At 38.9% G+C, this 23,804-nt stretch overlaps 1 protein-coding gene across 1 annotated transcript in view; it reads left to right on the top strand.

Annotated features, from left to right (window-relative positions):
- Window positions 1-21,455, top strand: part of LOC122662651 (AIG2-like protein D) — an 87,524-nt gene extending 66,069 nt beyond the window's left edge. Inside the window, exons 3-5 of the mRNA XM_043858354.1 lie at window positions 10,289-10,381; window positions 20,694-20,777; window positions 21,222-21,455. Coding sequence (XP_043714289.1) covers window positions 10,289-10,381; window positions 20,694-20,777; window positions 21,222-21,365 — 321 coding nt within the window. The 3' untranslated portion in view covers window positions 21,366-21,455. The remainder of the gene's footprint in view (window positions 1-10,288; window positions 10,382-20,693; window positions 20,778-21,221) is intronic.
- Window positions 21,456-23,804: the final 2,349 nt, after the last annotated feature.

The raw sequence follows: 23,804 nt of genomic DNA, 5'->3' as shown, positions 1-23,804 counted from the left end.
TCGCCTTAAAGAAATTGCTCCATAGCGAGGTCTCGGAAAGGATTCGCCATAAGCCCTTCAACCGGAGAGCCAGCCCTACATCATCTAAGCACCTTATACCCAACCCACCTTCCGACAGAGGCCTACAAACTTTCCTCCAGCTCACCCAATGATGTCGTTTGCCCCAGTCCGAATTCCCCCATAAGAAATCCTAGGTTCCATTAAAGCTACGAATAACTGTTTTGGGCAAGTCCACCAAAGCAATCAAATGTATTGGCATGGATGCCAAAACATGTCTTAGAAGAGTGAAACGTCCTCCTGAAGATAATAGCCTCCCTTGCCACCCCGCAATCTTATTCCTTATCTTACTCAAAAGCTCATCAAAAAACGTTGCCTGCGCTCTTCCAGTAAAGATAGGAACCCCTAGGTAAATGATGGGGAGCGTTCGCCTGCTAAAGCCAGAAATACATCCAACCATACGAGCTCTAGCTTCTGAGGTCTTATGACTCATAATGTAGCAGCTCTTCTGTTTGTTAACCAACTGCCCTGAGAAACCCTCATATCTGCCTATAAATCCAAGGATTTGCTTCAACGAGCGCTTCAAACCCTTGGTAAAAATAATGGTGTCGTCTGCAAACAAAGAATGGGAGATGCTAGGATACCCCCTCAGCAAATGAAAGTAAGCCGCCCATCCCTCCTCAAAAAGCTTCCTCAAACCTCTGTTCAGAACTTCTTCTGCAAGAATGAACAGCGCCGGTGAAAGAGGGTCGCCTTGTCTCAGCCAACGAGTGGACTTAAAGTAACCCGTGGGAGCCCCTCCCCAAACAACAGAAAACCAATTGTTCTCCACGGTCTTTTTAATCAGGTCAATCCAAGCATCTGCAAAACCAAACCGTGCCAAAACTAGATAGAGAAACCTCTACTCCATCCTGTCGTATGCCTTGGCCATGTCTAACTTGAGGATTACATTCCCTCCTCTAGTTTTCCTGTTAAGGTCTTGCACCACTTCCTGCACTAGAGCAATATTGTCGTGGATACATCGCCCCTGCACAAAAGCCCCTTACTCCTCTGCAATCAACCTGGGCAAGATAACTGCCAATCTCGAAGAAATAATCTTTGCAATAATTTTAAAAGAAAAATTGCAAGGGCTAATAGGGCGAAAATCTGAAATCACCTTAGGGTTGTCCTTCTTGGGTATGAGCACCAGGTTCGCTGAAGTGTAGCTCCTAGGGACAAAGCCACTTGCAAAAAAATCCTTTACCGCAGCACTAACGTCATCCGCAATCCAATCCCAGCAGGCAGTAAAGAAATACCCGGTGCACTATCACTGGAGAGCGAGAAGACCGCCTCCTTCACCTCGACATCGATTGGGGGTAGCAGCAGGCATGTATTATCTTCATTGTTAACCAACCGAGGGATACTGTCAAGCAGATCCTCATCCACCGTGCTACCCCCATAAAAAAAAATATTTGAGAAATGCCTGACTGCTTCTGCCTTAACCTCCTCCGGCTCACCGGTCCAAACCCCATTCCCCATTCCCCATTCTGATGGTGCTAACTGTGGCAATCCTCCTTCTCACTGTGGCGGTGGCATGAAAGAACTTGGTATTCCTGTCCCCCTCCTTAAGCCAAGTAACTCTTGATTTCTGCCTCCAAAAAATCTCCTCCTGTAACAGTGTCCTCTGCAAGCTTTCCCTGGCCACCACCAAGGCCTCTATAGCCTGTGGGGTACCCAACTGATCGCAGCCAACCTCGGCCCTACAGACCACATCCTCTGCATTCCTAACATTCTGGTGGACATCCCCAAAAACCTCCTTGTTCTAAGTTCGAAGACTACTGCGTAACAGCTTAAGCTTCATATACAGGACATAAAGCAGGGAACCAAAACATGGCTTGGACCACTGTTCTTTGACAAATTCATGAAAGTGCTGGTGGTGCAACCACATTTGTTGGAACTTGAATGGCGAGTAAACTGGAGCACTAGCTTTCTCCACATTCAACCAGAGCGGGGAATGATCAGAACAAACCCGGTTCAAATGGGTAACCCGACTAGACTGGTAGGCTGCCACCCATGCATGATTAATGAAGAAACGATCCAAACGGGCCAAAACAAGACGCCCCCCCTGCTGATTGTTCGTCCAGGTGAAAGCGTTGCCAACATGACCCCCATCCATCAGCCCTGCACTATGAACAAAGCCACCAAACTCCTCCAAGGAGATAGAGCAAGCAGGCCGTCCCCCCACCTTCTTTGAGGGGGAAAGAACCGCATTAAAATCACCCCCAACGGCCCAGGGAAGCGAGCATGTCCTGGAGAACCGATCCAATCTCTCCCACAGATCCCTCCTCTCCACTAATAAGCAGGACCCATGTACAAATGTTAGCAGAAAGTGCACTGCCCTTGCAGCCTCAGAGCATTCCACCGTGATAAATTGACTGCTCTCCTCAACAATGTTAACCTGGAACGAGCTCTTCCAGAAAACCCAGATCCGATCCCCATAAGGTGTGCCATTAGAGCATACTGCATCCATGCCAATCCGCCTCATAATTTTCCTGGCTTTAGAGAAATGTGCCTTTGGCTCAGCCACTCCAATAACATCAAGCTTGTGCAAGTCCACCGAGGCCTTAAGACGCCTAGATGTAGGCTTGTTTTGATATATCCATTATATCTAGTATAGCAATGATATAATATGCATTATATGCTACATCAAGAATCAACACTCTAAGCAACATCAAGTGACAAGAATCAACAGCAAAGCGATATCAATGCAAAATGATATAATTACAGCTTGAATGAAAAAAAATCAACAAATGATGATCAAAGTATAAGATATAAAGAAGCACATATTTATAAATATAAGCAATAAACTAAAAAGTATAATATCATATAATTAAGAAGAAGAATCATAAAGCATATAAATATTTAAGGATGTAGTATGCTATTCTTACCTCTATGATGACAAAACAAGTTCCTCCAATTTTCTCTCATTCTCAAAAGCATAGTACAAAAACTCGTTAAAACTTGATCGAGATTTCGAGAATCTTGAGTATCTAGGTTTGACCGAAACGAAACACCACTTCGAAATGAAAAAATACAATAACTCAATCGAGATTTCAGTCATTTTGCAAAATTTCGGTACTTTGTAACATCTTGCTGTTGTTGGCAAGATGTTACAAACCCAAGTTATAAAATGTCAAAATCTTGTGAGTCTCGGTTGAAATTTCGACCGAGACTCACAAGGCTTGCTTTTTTCATTTTCTTCCACCCATTTCTTCCTTCTTCACTTCTCTTTGGTGATTTTTGAACAGGCCTTCGAATCTTCGCCGCATCTACGCCAGAAGCACTTGGAGAATATAGGATTGAACCTTCTTAGCACATCTGTGAAGCCTTTCCACTATTTTTGGTCAAACCATTTTCTCCGGAAATGTTTTTTTTTGAAAAAATCATGATCAATACATGTTTGTTTGTGATGAAATTAATATATGTCAGATACCGGAGGCTGATCTACAACGTCACGGTGTCGAAATTTTTTTTCTGTATATATTATTTTTTAAAATTTTTTCTGCTTCAAAATTTTGATTTTCCTACAACAAAATTTTTAAAAAAATAGGGTTTATGTACATTGTATGGGGATCAATTAAATATATGTTAGACACCATTTGCCAATCCTAGGATAGGTTAACTTCAGCATGTTGTTGATGATGCTATTTACATGGCAACTGTAGATGACTACACTTGTTTTTTCTCCCAGACTATGACATGGCATTCATATGTCCTACAGTCGGAGAACAATGCACGTCGGCTCCATCGGACTATGAGTGGGGTCAATCTTGGATGGCGGAGTAATTATTATTAGTAGACATTTGAGTCACTTGATGACTACTTGACTTGTATTGGAAATGTGGGATATTGATGTTATTAGCTTATTGTACTTAATATTATGACTTATGAGTCATTGAATTTATGTTTCCAAGTGAATTTACTTGTTTGAATTGCTTATTAGTTATTATATCCTCTAGTACTTAAAGTCTTAAACAATGTGTACGTGTAATTAATCAAGTTATACATTAGGATTCGACCGTATACTGCCAATCAATGGTGCAATTCCAAAACACCACTTTGGGTAACTATTTTTGCAATTTGAACATTTACATGTGTTTATATAGCCGAAAATAGGGTTTCCAAGAAGTGTCAGGCCTTAACTTGGCCGAAAACCCACCGAAATGACCTACCGAAACCTTGTAGAAAAAATACAATATTTCGACCGAAATACCGAAACGAAACGAGATTTTAAACCTTGCTCAAAAGCATGTAAGAAATATATGAATGTACGAAATTCTATAGGCAACCATAATTAAAAGTTAACAGAGAAGAGAGAGAAAAAAAGAAAAGAAAAACAGAGACAGAAAAACCAAAAAAAACAAAAAAAAAAAAACATAAAACCAGAGAAGAATAAGATCTTTTTGTCCATATACTAAGGGGAAAACCAGAGAAGGAGAAGATGATAAGGAAGGAATAAAAAGGAGGGGGGGGAACCAAGGAGAAAAAAATGATGATGGATTAAGAAGGGGGGGGATGTGAGCTTCACAAGAGGAATTATTGGGGCTTGCTGCAACAATTTTGGCTGCAAGGGATTAATGAATTTAGAACTCATTGTGGTATTTTCTGTACTTGGTATCCTTATTTTGTGTAAGAGTTGCATTTAGTAGCCTTTAGGTTTGTCTAATTAGAAGTATTAAGGTATTTTTGGCTGGTTCATATGTGGGTTATGGCCGATCCGCAACGTGATTGTAATTAGTAGCTCTAGAGGAGAGTAATTTTGTAATTATATTCAGGGATGACGTTTCTAGTCTCTTTATGGATAAGTCTCTAGTTATTTGACCCATAAGTACGTGGTTACTTAAAATGCAAGAAACTAGTTACTTATAGCACAAGGGATTAGTTACTTATAACTCTATAATTACCTACGTAATGCTCAGTTTTTTTTTTTTGAGATATATAAGAATGAAATATTTGCATTTTGTGAGAATCTCACTTGAGCCTCTAGGGAGCTGATCCCTTCATACCTTTGTTTACCTCTTTTTTCGGTATCGACAGTGTGAGTTGAAGATGCGCGGGCGTGCCAGCGTCAGAAAGACTCGAAAGATGACAGAATGGATTATCCAACTTCTAACCAGGAAAGAGTGGGATCTTTCCATTGCCTTGATTGCTCCAAGGACTTTTAATGATGAGAATCATAATGCCAATAAGAAGAAGGATAGAAAAATGATAATATATATATATATATATATGGGCGTTGTTCTTTGTGCCGCAGCATAGGCTGCGCCCAGGTACATGGGGATGGGTGCAATGACCACCCTGCCCCCCTGAGTGGCAGTCCCATGTGCCTGGGAGCAGGCTACGCTGCGGCATAGAGAACATTCTCCCTATATATATTGATAACAAAATGTCGACTCTGATTACAAACATTGTCCTCTGAAACATGGGCCAAAAGACAAATTGTTGGAGTTATTCTCCAAGCAAGACCTACATGAATGCCTCTTGAAACACAGGCCAATGAGACATTGGTGGCTGAAACCTAACTCCAGCAAAATTTGCAGGAAAAGGTGAGAGATAAAGATCTTCTACATCTTGAAAGATAAAAGACAAAGATAAAATAAAGACCTTTGTAGAGTGTTGTGTTGTTGATCCAGGGATCTTCTCCTCTGTGGCTGGAATCCTCTTTTATAATCATCCTTGGGGTAGTTTTTGTAGTTACTAGGTAGTTATGAAACTACTAATTTCTTTGAGAATTGGTTATAAGTTATAACCAACTTGCTGATTGTCCATCAGTCACACACAATTAGTCAATCTCTGACTGTTCGTCGGTCACACACCATTTGTCGGTTAGTCACAGTCTGTCGGTCACTGACCGTTTATCAGTCTCTGTCACTGAACCTTTTCTTTTCCGGTCACTGACTGACAGGTCAGTCTTGACTGAAATAGATTTCGGTCTATTTCTCTGTTGACCGAAATAGAGCGAAAAATTGGGTGTAAACAATGCCCCTCACGATTCCTTTGAACGGAATCACATGAGTTCAAATGGAATTGTTGACAGGCTTTTGATCGGTCTTATTTTGATTTCTTCTTTGTTTGCAAAGCAAGTTGAGTCTCTTTCTCAGTCAAGGACTGCCTGTGTAACATCCATTGGTCTCTCGGGTAAACAATCTAATAAATCTGGAACAAACCGTATAGCAACCTCTTTATGGTTATGCAGCCCATCCTCACCAACTCTATCAGTGTATTTCAAGGAAATGATTCCAATGCAAACAGTTGTGTAAATCAAGTTAGGTTAAACCCTTTGCAAATCTAAGAATATCAAGGAGAACTCATCAACGGATGGGTTCCCACCATCAAGATCATCCCAAGGGTCTCTCATATTGCCATAAAGGAACGGACCTGTTTGAGAATGGCAAACACCTCAAGATTTTATTTAAATGTTGTATTTGGTCATGATAGTTTTACCTTTATACTTATGAGTGCTCTCAAGTCTCACCATTGCAACATCCAACAAGTCGGTATTTGGCAATACTTTCTTGTCTGTTCAAGGCAGCGAACATGACCGAAGTGGAAGAGATCATGGTGATCGTGAAAAGCTGGTGCCTTTGAAGTCTTGAACGGTCCCAAGTATAAGGAAGAATGTTTCTGGCCCTTAGAACCAGAAATAGTCCAGCCGATCTGAGAATGGCTCAGCCAAGGGATCAGAAATGTAATTGGTGGTGTTACAAATGAAGAAGATGTCCATGGTAATGAAGTCATCTTCTGTGTCACCATAGTTGCCATGAAAGCTTTGAAGTTTTGAACTTTTCTTTTCTTCCTTCGCTGTTATACATGAATCAGGTGATAGAATACAATCTCGTTTGTCATCGGGTCAATCATTCTGATAAAAAACATTTGTAGATCAATATCTTGATTGTTTACAGCCTTGAAATATGAAGATAGACAAGTCCACGTAATCAAGCGCCAGCCCCTATCTGCATCATGTTGGTCAGCATGTTCTCCACTTGTGCACAACGTTGGCAGTGGTGGGAGCGGCAGTGAGTCTACCAGAGGTGCGAACAACATCAATGGCGACCTGAAAGCTGGAGCTTCAACAAAAGGCTCAGGTTATGAGGTTGTTGAGGAAATGAGGAGGAGGAAAAAGATCTGGTACGTCGTTGTCCACCGTCTCCATACCTACCTTTAACAACCCTTCTTCCTCTCCTTTTCGTTTTCTAAAAACAATATAGGAGGGAGTGATCTGTTGCCTTGGTCGTTGGCAATGATCTCAATTCAGTCTTTCTACTATGCCCCTACACAACTGTAGGTGGTACTCAAATCGTTTCTGATAGCCTTCCCTTCAGTCTTCACCATTAACGAAGCTTCCATTTATTGGCCTATCCTAGAACCCAAGTAGTATGCAACACTACATTTCAGAAAAATGAGCACTTATTATTTTAAAATTGCTCATAAACACTCATAACTGTTCTTGGCAAATCAAAACAGTTTATTTGCTAAACCAGTGGTAACCGTCACAAACTCGGGCTTAAAACCGTTTGTAACCGTCCTTGGCATGTCTTCGTCGATGCTCGTCGCTTGTTGACCGAAGCCATACATGAGAGACATATCAATCTGACTTGATCAAGAACTGCTTCAACGTTTTGATCTGATGTGAACAGCTCTACCTTGCGCACATTTTTTTTTTACCTCTTTTACATCTGTTTCATCATCATGTTCTCGCTTTCATCTTTGCCATCATCCCAAGTTTGTTCCATTTCTTCAATTGTTTCTTTTTTTGCCATTTGAAACGTTGGGCAGAATCATTATTAATGACTAAATCACACCATTTTAGTCAAAACCAAGTGCTCGCATGAGAATGGTTGCTAGAAACCCAGTCAAGAGAAGAACTGTGTAACACGTAAATTAATAATTGAAAACCAATTGGTGACGAACAGAACCTTCCCTTAAAATTTTCCTCTTTCTTGGTGGCGACCAAGTCGAATGTCTCGAACAGAAACTTCCCTTAAAACTTGCCCCTGGTTGATGTTGACCAGGTCTTCTTGTTAGTTTCTCCTTTCTCTCAAACTTGCATAGAGCATTTCTTCTTTCTCAAACCATCACAGCTCTGTTGGACGTAAACCGTGCCCCTTGTCGATGGGTTACGGCACCTTTCAGTGCCTTTCTCGGAATTGGGTTCCCTTCATCAGCATTTCTTTCTTCTTGGTGTAAGATTCAATTTCTGGTGTCCCACCGGGCGTGCCAAATTGTTTACCTCTTTTTTCGGCATCGACGGCGTGAGTTGAAGATGCGCGGGTGTGCCAGAGTCACAAAGACTCGAAAGAGGATCGAATAGATTATCCGACTTCTAACCAGGAAAGAGTGGGATCTTTCCATTGCCTTGATCGCTCCAAGGACTTTTAATGATGAGAATCATAATGCCAAGAAGAAGAATAGAAAAATGATAATATATTCATATATATATATATATTGATAACAAAAGGTTGACTCTGATTACAAACATTGTCCTTTGAAACATGGGGCAAAAGACAAATTGTTGGAGTTATTCTCCAAGCAAGACCTACATGAATGCTTCATGAAACACGGGCCAATGCGACATTGGTGGCTGAAACCCAACTCCAGCAAAAATTACAGGAAAAGATGAGAGATAAAGATCTTCTACATCTCGAAAGATAAAAAGACAGATAAAATAAAGACTCCTCTAGAGTGTTGTGTAGTTGATCCGGGGATCTTCTCCTCTGTAGTTGGAATCCTATTTTATAAGCATCCGTGGGGTAGTTTTTGTAGTTACTAGGTAGTTATGAAACTACTCATTTCTTTGAGAATTGGTTATAACTACCCTGCTGACCGTCCATCGGTCACACACAATTCGTCAATCTTTGACCGTTCGTCGGTCACACATAATTCGTCAATCTCTGACCGTTTGTCGGTCACACACAATTCGTCGGTCACTGACCATTTGTCGATCATTTGCAATCTGTCAGTCGCTGACCCTTTTCTTTTCCGGTCACTGACTGACAAGTCAGTCTTGACTGAAATAAACTTCGGTCTATTTTTCTGCTGACCGAAATAGAGCGAAAATTGGGTGTAAACTACCTTCCTTCTTCTTCTTCTTCTTTCTCTCTCTCTATACTCCTATCCTTCTTTCTCTTCTCCTACTTCAGATTCAGATTTGCAGGTCAAGATAGCACTACACAGTAAATCAACTCTCAGCAGGTCAATTTTAGTTTGTTCTCTTCATCATTAACCCTTTCATGAAACATACTATGCCTTTGTTACCTATTTTGAACTGTTAGAGATTAGTATTCTGATAACAACAAACAACAAGAAGTCAGCCTTATCCCAACTAAATGGGGTCGGCTACATGGATCCTTTCAAAAACAAAGTAAGAGGAATGAAGATTAAAATAAGATGAAATCGGATAAAAAAGCAAGTAATGGAAAATGAAAAATGAAAAATGAAAGTAAGACGAAAGAGTATAGCCCGGGAAAACAGGAAAATCTCAGCTACATGTCGCTAACGTGGATCCTTGTCCTCCAAAAGGCTCTATCTGAGGTCATACTTGGCACAAGACCCAAACTAAGCAAATCTGTTAGTGATTCTCTTTGTTTTCTCTCATATCAATTCTATTCCACTCTTTTGCTTCCTTTCTAGGAATTGCTCTTATTTTTTAATTCTGTTGTCCCTATTCCTTATGCAATTGTGATTCTAAGTTTTAGATCAGAAGTTTTCCTTCTTTCTTTCTAATCCCTCTCCTTATATCTTTCTTATCACGTACTTGCTAATATTCCCCTTATAGCCCATTACAACCATAGGATTTGGAGTTTTTCCCAATCCATCCTACATCAGATGTGAAAGATAAAATTTCACATGGGATACCTCTTGTTATAAAAACTATAAATGTTTTCTTCCTTTAAGCTGCCATCAAACAAAAAACCTTGTATTTGAGTTGGGGAAGGGTTTCGTAAGTTAAGTTATTTCTCATCATTGCAGAGTTCTTATAATGATATCCCTTCGATCTGGTTATACAGCTGTATAAGTTACTCTGATTACTGAATGATTTTGAAAGATATTTGGGCTCCATTGAGGCTTTGAACTTATTCTAAACCATTTCATGGATCTATTTTTGAGCTTGAATCCTTAATTCATATTCTAGTTGGCAAGGGAAAATTTAATTTTTCAATTGATTTTATTGATGAAATTTGTTCCTATTCTTTTCTACTATAATGGAAAGCATCCATCACTGACTGTATCACACATTTTGTTCATGCTGTAGGTGCTCTTTGGTATCACAGATCCTGAGTTACATGTTTTTGATTCTTTTGAGGATGTTGAGTATGAAAGGAGCACTGTTGATGTCTCTTTGATAGTAAGTACAACAAAAATAATCTTTTATATACATTGAGCACTCTCACAAAAAGAAAAAAACTGTAGCTTTTGTTTAAAGGACACCTGAGGTCTCTTTGGACAAGGAAGATCTTCAAAATTAATCAAAACTACCTTCACCTGCACATAAATGGGCTTATTTTATTGGAAATAAGCTTTGGGTTAGGTTATGTATGTGTTGAGCCTTTGATCCCATATGTTTTCATTGTAATTGACCACTTTAACGGGCCTATAATAAGGGTAGAGGCTAGGCATACAGGATTAGTTAAGTTAGTGTCTTTATTTCTTTGTTATTTCAATTTCCTAGTTAGTTTAGATTACCTTATTAGTTAAGGATTGAGTTAGGCCTTTCCTTTTCAGTGTAGGAGTCAGTTTTTGAGTCTTCTATATAAGTTTATAAGAAAGGTCAGCATTATACACGAATTTTGGTTAATGAAAAGCTTTTGCTCCTCTCTCTCCATTGAAAATCTCTCTTGTTTGATCAAGAAACCCCTTATGTGTGATCAAAGTAGATTGGTGTCTGATCCAATCGAATATCTTGCGGTTTGAAGCCCAGGTGGATTATTCTATTGCTGGATTTGTTGATTCTTTTACTTATTATTATACCATTAACAAGTAAGTTGAGTTCTGAATTTTTCTGCAACTTCTATCCAGAATTTCACATGCTAGGCTTTTTTTCTTTGCACGAATTCTGAATAGAAGAAACTAGCCGTTAGGATCTACCCCTATCTTGACATAATGTTCTTCAATCCAAAAGAAGAACTCGATTCAATTTTGGCAAGATTCTAACTTGTTGATCTGAAATTATCCCTGTTTTCCAATTCTGCCCCTGTTTCTTCTTTAGCTAGTGTTTTATACCCTGATATACTGATATTGATTCTGACTTTCTGTTCTATTTTATTTTCTGATATCAGATTCATATGCAGATTTCTGATATCGATGGATAGTTCAAACCTCAATTTCTGATCTTTAATTTCTTTACTCTTTTACCCCGGGTTTTAATTACTGTTTATTATTTGACCGAATACTGATTTTAGGTTCTGTTTAATTCCTTTTTCATAGCAGAATTCAGTATAGGTCGACTGGCTTATTTTCTGTTCTTGTTTGTTGGTTTATTACTTTATTACCAAAGTACCCTTCTCCTAGATCTGGTAGGATTGAACCCCTATATTCTGAATTATTCTTTGATTTAAAGATCTTGTTTTTGGAACTATTTGAGTCATCAATTCAGTCCTACATTAAGTGGTATCAGAGATATGGCAGAGAATAGTTCAAGAACTCCAAACCCACCTAATCCTATGGCTACGATGTTGGAGATATTATTGCAGTTAACTCCTAATTAGAAAAGTAGAATGAATAATCTATTGACAGCAATGAAAAATTGAACTCCTGCCCCTATACAAGGGGTAGTTACGCACCTCCTGAAGGTGAGGCAAGGCATCCAACACACTCTACAACAAACAACAATACTCAAAGGTTCATGGATAGAGGTCTACAGAGGTCTTACACTTTCCATACACCTTTTGAAAATCATGGAGTTGATAAAAAAAACCACCTCTTGGTTTAATTGTAAATAATATCATGAGAGTTCAAAGAGGGAGAACATCTGAAGCAAAACCTACTATAGGACTGATATTACTACAAGGAAGGTGAAGCCAGAAGTTCCTTACTTTGGTAGACAGACACGACTATTCCTTGATTGGTGAGATTCTCTGGAGGAATATTTTGACTGGTACAACTTGATAGAGGAGTGGAAGCTTAGATTTGTTTATATGCGATTGACTGCAAGAAATTGGTGGATATCCTATGAAGGAAGGCTCAGAGTTAGAAGACATGAACCTAGGACTTGGGAAGACATGAAGCAGGAGTTGAAGGACAAGCACCGAACAGAGCATATCCAAAGAAAGCTCATCCTTAGACAAGATTACCACCAACAGGCATTTAAAGATGAAGAGATTTTGAAGTAGTTGTATATAAAGTTCATTTCGCAAGTTGAGTATTGTTGGAAATCTGTCCAACAATGTTAAGGCAAAGGCTGAATTCAAATTTTTACATTGCCAAAGAAATTTGATAGATTACCAGTTAAAGAAAATGAGCCTGAATTGAAGTGATCACAGTAAACTATGGTGATAAAGAAGAGGCAGTGCTTGAAGCTTAAAGATAGAAGGTCAACAAGTAGAAAATTCTACTGGATAGGTCTACTTTGAAGATATCAAAGTGGACAAAACTGTAACAGTGAAAGATGAGGTAGTAATCAAGAACACTCTACTAAAAATCATGGACATTCATGATGCTAATTTTGAAGAGGTAGAGCTTGTACCTCAAGTCTTTGATGAGAAGGTTACCATAGTTCAGGATTGCATTACAAATGTTCGTGAAGACACAGTTAAAGAAGCAGTACTAGGTTAGGACGTGATTAAAGAAGACTTCAAGTAGACTCCACACGAAGCTGTCAACACTCTAGATGATATTTCTATCATCGGAGAATTTATTGAGTTTGTGATTCCACCTCACTATTTTAAAGAGAAAACTCCCAGGGTTGAAGACTTTATTCCTAACCTCCCTTTGTCACCAGAATTTTGCTTGGAATGGTTAAAGCTGCTACTCATATGTTGTTCCCCTTGTCACTACAAACTCAAGGTCAAGTTTTTCAAGCTGAATGATGCAGTTAAATTACCTCAATGAGCTTATTCTATCGGAAATAAGCTTTGGGTTGGGTTATGTATGTGTTGAGCCTTTGATCCCATGTGTTTTCATTGTAATTGACCACTTTAATGGGCCTATAATAAGGGTAGAGGCTAGGTATATAGGATTAGTTAAGTTAGTGTCTTTATTTTTTTGTTATTTCAATTTCCTAGTTAGTTTAGATTACCTTATTAGTTAAGGATTGAGTTACGCCTTTCCTTTTCAATGAAGGAGTTAGTTTTTGAGTCTTCTGTATAAGTTTGTAAGGAAGGCCAGCATTGTACACGAATTCTGATTAATGAAAAGCTTTTGCTCCTCTCTCTCCATTGAAAATCTCTCGTGTTTGATCAAGAAACCCCTTATGTGTGATCAAGGTAGATTGGTGTCTGATCCAATCGAATACCTTGTGGTGTGAAGCCCGGGTGGACCGAGAAGCCTTGGTGAATTACTCTCTGCCATGCTCTGATAACACTTAATGTAGGACTGAGTTGACGACTCAAACAGTACCAATAACACGACTTGCAAATCAAAGAATAATTCAGAATATAGGGGTTAATCCTAGCAGATCGAGAGAAGGATGGTACTTTCATTACTTTGGTAATAAACCAACAAACAAGAACAGAAAATAGGGTAGTCGACCTATACTGAATTCTGTTATGAAATAGGAATTAAAACATAATTAAGCCCAGAGGTAAAATAGTAATTTAACTAAGGAAATTAAAGATCAAATTAGGGTTTGAACTGGCTTCAACACACTGGGGATGGGGTTGAATCAGTGTTTTTCAAATTTTATCCCAAAGCTGTATCCCTGTTCCAACATTGTCACTGTGCAAGTCTGGCACTCAAGCTGAAAACACCATTGGCTGGAGCTGTCCAATTTTGCCAGCTACAGTTCACATGTACTCCCACCTTCAAGGCTTCAACCAAAAGTGATCAGGTTCGACAAATTGCCTACATCCACGGAACAATACCCCCTTGGGGTTTCGTACTTGCTCAATACTCTACGAGTTTCAACTGCCACTACAGCTAGGACTCCTCCCTCTTCTGTCCTTGATCATACAAAAACAAGGAGCTACAAATCCCAACACTCACAGCCACAACTGTGTCTAGCTCTCTACTAGAAAAGTTATCAAACACCTTGTGAGCCCCAACTCCAAGGTCCCTTACAATGATAAAATGATATAAATTGTAACCCCCCACTCATTTACAAACCATAACTAGGTATTACAGAACATTTCAACTATAACTAGTCAAATACACAAGGGGGATTAAGGTTTACCAAAGTGTATCAATCACTTGGAAAACTCCACCAAACCAGCAGCACAAACACATTCATACCTCCACACGACCTCAGTGCATGCTCCCCAATCACCTTGAAGCATTCCCAATGTTCCCATTTTGTATGCCCATCTTCTTCATCAATTTCTGGGATTTTGGGTTGTCTTCAGGTCACACTAGCTCCACAGCAATGTTCCTCTCGTTTTTGTGAGCACACAACAACTTGGATCACTCAATTTGGAGCTAAAATGGCCAAGTTATGGCCAAAATACGAATCAGAGGCATTTCTGGAAAATATCATGACATTCCGCATCTCACTAACCGTCGATGTGCTGTGTCAGCACGTCATGACCCTGGTTGGCTTGCCTACGGACCATCAGATCAAGGATCTAATTGGCGCGTGGATTCTGGGCTCTTGGATCGTGAGTTATGTTAGCAGAGAAACCGACACTTCTCATCCTACAAAATGAAAATTTTCCTGTCCGCATCAAACACCTACACAACACCGAAATGAAGTCGCTTAGGCAAAGTATTCCAATGCGTTGCGGCTCACTGAATACCATGCATTCAACCACTCTAAGGATGCCCGATGGAAGCTACAACACTAATCTCCCTCTCTGTTAGATTGCCACCTCCGATTCAGAACCCGATCAAATGACCCTCATTCTTCTCACATTTCCGTGAAACTCCAGTGTACGGGAGTTCTGTGCATGGCCCAATCAACTCATGAGCGCCAGATTCTTCTGTGTCTGGACTCCCACACGCTTTTGGATTGGCATCTAGCCCTTCAGATGCCACATCTATGGTCTACAAGCCTCTGGAACAGCCATGTGTCACACTAAAATGCATTCTCACGGAATAACTTCCTGAGAGCAATGCAAATTTCCCATTCTTTGAAGCAAGTCGTCGAATAGCTTATTTGCGATCTGACACTTAGAAAATTTTCAAAACCTTCAAACCGTGGCATTGAGGCCTGGCATGCTAGCTTGGCTGGGCACACCCGTGCGTGAGAACCTCTGCGGGCATGCGCCCATCGCGTGGGGATCCTGCCCCTGTGCTTGTGCCTTGCCATGGCCTCCATGTGTGTCATTTGTGGCTGTTGGCAACTGTGTAGCCAAGCTGCCCTGCTGCCCATGCCGGTGCTGTGCGTGGCCTGAGTGCTATGCCAGACATCTGTGTGGCCCATGGCTGTGGGCTTGCTGAGCCATGTGCCATGGTGCGAACCTTGGCCCCCCATGCTGCTGTGGGATGCTGTTGGCCATGCCATATGGCATGCCACATGGCAATATATTTTTATTATTTTTTTAATATCAACTAATGTGCCACATCACCAACAACTCCACTCCATTTTGAGCCATTTTTGCGCAATGATATGGAAATGTCTGTAACTTCATCATACGGACTCGGATTGACGTGATTCCAGTTGCTTTGGAAAGATGACTCATTGTTCTACAACTCCATAGTTCATGTCATCTTCCAATTCTGCCATTTGGACTGCTGAAATTGGCTCCGAAATTACCCCATCTGCATGAACCTTCATAAATGCCACTGAATGCTCATGACCACTGCACCACATACTACCAAACTCTACCAAACACCCCAAAACACTGCTAATCACTGCCAGATGGTGCTAAAAGCTGTCAAATAAGCCTAAACACTGCCAAATAAACCATTACACTTTCTGCTCAGCACTGACATTGCCAAACCTTTCCAAACTGCTCCACAACATCTCTGAACTGTTGCCAACAATGACAACACATCCATCAGTCTGTACACACTGCCAACTGCCAATAAGTCTAACAGAACTACCAATCGAGTCTGCATATGAATCTGATATTAGTAAATAAATAGAATATCAAATCAGAATCGATAGCAGTATATCAGGATATAAAACAGTAGCTTAAGAAGAAACAAGGGCAGAATTGAAAAATAGGGATAATTCCATATCGACAAGTCAGAATCTTTCCAAAATTGAATCAAGTTCTTCTTTAGGATTGAAGAACATTAGGTCAAAATGTGGGCAGATTCTAACAGCTACATTCTTCTATTCAGAATTTGTGCCAAAAAATAGCCTTATATATGAATTCTGGATAGAACAGAAGTTGCAGAAAATTTCAAAACTCAACTTACTTGTTAATGGCAGAATAATAAGTAGAAGAATCAATAAATCCAGCAATAAAACAGTCCACCCATGCTTCACATTGCAAGGTGTTCGATTGGATTAGACACCAATCTACCTTGATCACACCCAAGGGGTTTATTGATCACATACAAGAGATCTTCAATGGAGAAGAGAGCTGCAAAAGCTTTTTCAACAATCAAAATTCATGTACATTACCGGCTCCCTTACAAACTTATGTAGAAGACTCAAAAAGTGACTCTTACACCAAAAAGGAAAGGCACTTAACTAATAAGGTAACCTAAACTGACTAGGAAACTGAAATAACAAAGAAATAAAGACACTAACTTAACTAATCCTGTGTGCCTAGTCTCTACCCATATTATAGGCCCGTTAAAGTGGCTCATTACAATGAAAACACATGGGTCAAAGGCCCAACACATATATAACCCAACCAAAGCTTATTTCCAGTAAAATAAGCCCATTTAGGTGTGTTTGATCAATAAACCCCTTGTGTGTGATCAAGGTAGATTGGTGTCTGATCCAATCGAACACCTTGCGGTGTGAAGCCCGGATGGATTATTTTATCTGGATTTGTTGGTTTCTACTTATTATTCTGCCATTAACAAGTAAGTTGAGTTTTGAAATTTTCTGCAACTTCTGTTCTATCCAGAATTCATATATAAGGCCATTTTTTGCACGAATTCTGAATAGAAGAATCTAGCTGTTAGAATTTTCCCATATTTTGACCTAATGTTCTTCAATCCTAAAGAAGAACTCGATTCAATTTTGGAAAGATTCTAACTTGTCGATATGGAATTATTCCTATTTTCCAATTTTGCCCCTGTTTCTTCTTAAGCCACTGTTTTATACCTGGATATACTGATGTTGATTCTGATTTCTTGTTCTATTTTATTTACTGATATCAGATCCATAAGCAGAATTGATTATTAGTTCGAAACCTAATCTCGGATCTTTAATTTCCTTAGTTGAATTACTGTTTTACCTCTAGTCTTAATTACTGTTTTTTACTTGATCGAATACTGATATCAGGTTCTGTTTAATTCCCATTTCATAACAATTCAGTATAGGTTGACTACCCTATTTTCTGTTCTTGTTTGTTGGTTTATGACCAAATTATCCTTCTCTTAGATCTTCAAGGATTGGCCCCTATATTCTGAATTTTCTTTGAGTTAAAGATCTTGTTATTGGTACTGGTTTGAGTCATCAATTCAGGCTTACATTACTCTCGCTAATTCTTAAAAAGATTAAAAAAAAAATACATATGAATTCAGGGTCCTATTGGAACTTTAGAGCATGTTTGATCGACTCTAAGAATCTTGGGCTGTCCTTTATCAGATTGTAGCATTAGAGCTCTAAATGGAGCTATGATCAAGGTTTAAAGTATCGGTATCGGGTATCATATCGGTCGGGTGATTTTAAGAGACGTATCGTATCGTTTCGGAGATACGTATCGAACAATATAGATGCATAAAAATTATCAATATACACATTGAAATACACTTTGAGAACAAAAAACAATATAAATAAGCAATACATAATAAGTGTCATGCATAAATCCTAAAATGGTGAATAATGTATAACCAAACAAGTGCATTAAATTGAAATTGTTATAAAAGATGAGGTTCCTTACATGTGTAATCGTCTATAGCCAAGAAGAGTATTGGATGATGCAAAGGATGATGTTGTAGCACTTTTTGATTCATTTTTTTAGTTTAAAAGTGTGAAAAACCAAGATTAAATGCAAGATTTTAGACTCTTGGTTGAGAGTTTGCCTTTATTTTTTCGTTAGATTAAGAGTTGTATCTAGTCTGTGAGTGAAAATGGCTTTTTTATGGAATGTATCGATGGTATCGGTATGTATCGGTGCGTATCGGTATATATCGGTAATGTATCGGTATGTATCGAGTCGTATCGACCAATACGTATTAAACCACCCACAGAACCCTTTACTGGACGTATCGATGGTATCGGCCCGTATCGGTCGATACATTTCGATACAATTCGAGGCAATTCATTTAAAAAAAAAAGGGAGACGTATCGGTATGTATCGTATCGGTCGATACTTTAAACCATGGCTATGATGACATCTTTCACATGGTGCACATGTATGACAAATGCTCCTGGAGGATCGATCACTGAAACAGTATTAGGTTTCCAATTGGCAAATAGGTGCACCTTGTTTGAGGAGAGTGCAAATGATTTGTTTCTTCATTGCAAGGTGGAAACCAATGTTCTGAAATATGGTCCTCCCTCCAACCCATTGTGAAGGTCAAGCAGTCAATCACCGGGTCAAATGGTTTTTGTGTAAGGAAACTAAACACCCCATTGACACACACACATACACACACACACACACACACACATATATATATATATATATATATAAATAAAGTCTTTCTGTAGCATGACTGAGATTGTGACACTAGTAAGTTCTATTTGAACAGTATTTTGGAGGTCGGAGTTTCAATCCTTCTATATTGAACTCAAAATCTAATCCCAACTAAATTGGGTCGGATACATGGATCCCATTTTACCATCTTTGTGTCCACTTCGTAACAATATTCAAATCTGGATTGGATTCCTCCAAAGGACATATTGGGGTTGATCTGGTTTTTGCATATTACTTCAGTTGGTGTGAAAGGGAGGATTTTTTTGGAAGGCAATTCATTGGTTGTGTTAAGACCTTTGTGGGAGAAGAGGAAAACATTCTCATCGGAATTGCTGATCATTGAGTGGATCATGATGAGGATAGAGCTCATTGGGCAATGACTAAACCAATCTCTCAGATGTTCATTTGTTTTTCTGTTCACAAATTAGAAAAATGTAATCAATGAGAACATACCTACAGACCAAAGAGTTGAGTTATGGACTCCTCTGGACTGTGTAATGAAACTGAATTTTGATAGCTTGTTCCATTGGAAGCAAGGATTGTTAATGACATGATGGTCTTTTCCATTTGTCGATCAGTGTTGGATTGTTTTCTTCATGTTATTTTCTATGATTGTTAATGAGATGATGGTCTTTTACATTTGTTGATCAGTATTGGATTGTTTTCTTCTTGTTATTTTCTTTATTTTCTATATTGGCAACACTGTCGTGGGTCACTGTGGTGCCCTGTTGTGGGAATTATAAGTTTTGGGCTTTGGATCCTATTTCACAATTCAACCTTAAGTTAATGCCTCTTTTGTTATCAACTCAAAGCCCTTCATTGTCAACATTTCTCCTTAGTCAATTAGCTCCCCCAATCCATACCATGCCACTCCTCCTTAGTGGTGCACTAAATGGTGTTTGTTTCAGATGCCCAAACCACCTCAAACAACTCTCCTTCAGTTTATCTCCTAGTGGAGCCTCTCCTAAATCACCAGACCTTTTTCTTTTATCATTTCTAGTTTTCCATTGCTCAAGCAATAAATGGTGCATTATTGACACTTAAATTAAATACCTACATACAAAAAGTTGGTCCTGTTCAGGGGTCAATGTGGATGAACTATTCCAGTTTAGCAGTTCAATTGCCTGGTTTGGATGAGTAGTTGACTAGTCAATAAGTTTAGGATAAAAAGGTAAGAGGTTGATCCACAATTATGAGGACTAGGTGATAGGTCAACATGTTCAACTAGAAGGATCTTAAAGTACTGGTGGCAACGGATATATACATTATTGTATGGTGGAGGGGGTGTACTGGAGGTTCAATACATTTTTATAACTGTAATTTGTTTAGCAGTGACAGGAAAAATAGTTTCTTACTTTCAAAGATAAAATCCCAAATTCTACCAAGAATTGGTTCAGACGGATGCTCTTTCTAATGCTTGATTGAGCTATTGCCTCTTGGAATCTAAAGGATCTTGAGTGAAGCAACTTTGGGGAGGCATGGAATGACATCAACGGAATTTTGGAAAAAAAGAAACTAAATTTGTAACTATAACCTTCTATTGTGCATCTTCTTATACGTGGTATGATGGACCTGTAAATATTACTGTCACACTTGCAATAAGAAACCTCTGCTACTGGGTGTTATAAATGAATGTAAGAGATTCACTGGATTTGTCTTATTTAAATTTTAAAGTCCCTGAATAAAAATCACAACATAGGTTGACATAAACCCCTCTCCTTGTGAATTGCTGTGGTAATATAGAGCCACTATTTCCTAGATTGTGTGGGTACTAATTACAAGAGTATGGGTTGTTTGCAGGAAAATTCTAAGAGATTACAAGTCTACGCCTATGTTTGGGGAAACAAAAATGATCCAAATTTGTATGGGGAATGGGATTTTCAGGTAACCTTCTCGCCTTTCCACATTTTCAAATTTTCAGTTTGTGCCTGATTTTCTGCTGATCAACCAATTGAACTAATTACTTATTAGAATCACAATGCTTTTCTTTCCTGGCTGCAACCAACAACAGAATATAATGTGGACTAAAATGTACTGTGAGTTATTGAACTGCAACTAAATTATGTCATAAATTCAACTCTACACATGTCACTAGTTCTAGGGGTAAAATAAAGAAGAAAAAAGGGAATACCTCTAACAATAAGTATGATGATGATGATGATAATAATGCTTTTCTCCTGCACATGTTTAAGGCACGTGGAGGGCAGATATGGTCCGTCCAACCATTTGATACATAGAGCACTGCTTGGATTGTGTACATGTCAAATTATGTAATCCATTTTGAAAATAGCTTCCTCTAATACATTCTTTTCCTTCATAATTTCCAAGGAATGGAAGAAAATGCACTTTAATGATTTTCTCAAGATGACCGTTGGTTTCCTGGAAGAACTAGAGCAACCTGAATCGAAAACAAGGGTGGAAACGTATGAATCCTTCTATCAGCCGGCTGACGAGAAGCCCAACATGCCTTGATGTGGCTCCTCTTATTAGTAAATCCTTAAGGAGGTAGCAAGTCAGCATGAAAGGGGGAGAGCAAGGGGGATGTTTGCTTTGGACGGAATGCTGCTTTTAGTTGATGTTCCATGTGCCAATCAAACAGAAAGAAATTGCTTGTTCAATAATTAGTACCATCATTGTACTTTTTGGAATGTAGTTTCCATTTTATCTCTAAGGAGATCAACACTGTAGTTGACTCCTTAGCTAGAAGGCTCTGTCTGTTCCGAGCAGGAAAATTTGGCCTAATTCTACTCCGTGGTTGACGGAACCTTGTAGTTCAGCATCTAATAGCTTTGCTTTTTGATTGTCTTTCACCTTGACTTATAATTTGAAGTTGGGTTGTCCTTTACTGCTCCCAACATTTCTTTCATCAAAAATGTTGGAGGAAACAACAAATGCATCCTTGACTCCTCTGGTGCAGGTCAATGACATTCGGAATGACATCTTTGAAAATATGTGAACCAAGGTTTTGATCAATTAATATAAAATAAACTCTGGTGCTAAAGTTGGTCTTTAGTAACCTATATATAAAATAAAATTTAGTGCTAAAGTTGAGCATGCACCAGGTTACAACCCTTTTTCTACTCTAGATGGTGGCTGATGCAAGGATCAGAGAGCTCCCAAAAGAGGGTGAATTGGAATTTTTAGTGTGTCCAAACTTTTCTAAGGAATGAATGTGATGTTGGGGTTGTGAAAACAACCTTTTCTTTGCAATGTGAGCGACGCACGAAATCGATAAGCGCAAAATCAACAAGAATAGACAAAAGAAAAAAAAAAAGAAAACAATCACATAAGAGACAAGCGATTTATATGGTTCGGCAATACCGCCTACATCCACGGAGTGATCGATCTTCCACTAAGAACAAGAGAAGAAAAACAATAGTACAATCCTTGCAATTTTATACCCAAAGCCAAGTCCCTTGTACACCCTTTCTTTCTTCCCTCTTCTCACTTGGACACTCACCTCCTCTTTCTTGTTTCACACTTGTTCCCCTTGGTGTTTCTATACCTCTATCTCTTCACTTTATTCTTCTTGGCATTTTCTTTCTTCTTAGAGAAACCCACTAATTCTCTCTCCTCTAACTTGTTAGAGAAGATTTGACTTTCTCTCTCCTTAGAGAAAGCCCAATCACATTTCTTCCAAAGAGACTCTTGGAAGACTCCACCAAACATGATATCTTCAATCACCATAACCACTTCCACTTTTTTGGAAGTTCCAACATTATTGAAAATTCAACTCTTCAATTTACTAGAAGACTCATCCCTTGAAGACTTCATTTTCTTGAAAACTCCAACACTTGAATCTTCACTTCACATTTAAATGGATGATCAAAACTAGACCATTGAGCCAACCCATCAACCGGTCTAGATAAAAGCATACAAAAACCCAACAATCTACACCTTGGCTTTTATCATAGCCACCTGGAGACTTGTTGAACATGAACTCACTTCTCAATATTATCAACAAAAGAAACCTTGCACATGTTTCTTCCAACTTGTGCACTCCGTTTCCAATCACTCATTGGGGTTATAGGAGTATCGTCAACCATTGTACTTCCCAACAATCGATACAACCCTTTACATTCTTCACCTTTCATCATGACTAGACCTCCACTTGAGATCTTCATTGCTCCACCTACAAATGAAGTCTTAAAACGCTTGGAGTCCAATCGACTAATTGAAATTAGATTCCTACGCATTTTTGGAATATACTTAACATCACCAAAAGTGTGAACTATTCCATCAAACATTTTTATTTTCACCATTCCCACACCCTTGATATCACAAGTAGAACCATCACCAAGTGACACACTTCCTTTGGTCTCTTAGAATTTGTCAAATATTTCCTTTTGGAGCAAACATAAAAAGAACTTCCAGAATCTAAAATCCATTCATCACAAGAAACAATATGCATACTTTTGGAAGAATGTGCATTCTTCTTTCCTTGTTTTAGACACTCCCTCTTCATCTGTCCAAATTTTCTGCACTTATAGCAACGTATGTGTTTTTTTTCACCTTCGATTTTGAATTGTGCTTGCCACAAACTGTGACAAGGATCTCATCACTATTAAAATAGGAACAAGTTTCAGTCACACTTGTTTGATTCGTATCATCATGAGTCCTCTCCTCATTTCCTTTTTCTTCCAAATATTTTTTCCTCTCCGGACAATCCTTTTTTATGTGTCCTACCTTGTCACACCAAAAACATATAATCTCATCAATATTTTTACCTCTTGACTTGGACCACGAGTCTCTTTTCCTTGCAAATCTTCTGTCATTATTCCTTCCCCTCTGTTGGTTTCCATCACCATTCATCGCCAATGCTTGTGAATCTGAACCATTATTGGGTCTCTTGAACGTCTTTGTATCCAGAAGAGCTGCAGTAACTTCATCAATCTTTAATGTGTCCTTTCC

The sequence above is a fragment of the Telopea speciosissima genome, chromosome 5, assembly GCF_018873765.1.
Source record: "Telopea speciosissima isolate NSW1024214 ecotype Mountain lineage chromosome 5, Tspe_v1, whole genome shotgun sequence".
Classification (NCBI taxonomy): domain Eukaryota; kingdom Viridiplantae; phylum Streptophyta; class Magnoliopsida; order Proteales; family Proteaceae; genus Telopea; species Telopea speciosissima.
This window is presented reverse-complemented; position numbering and strand designations above follow the sequence as displayed.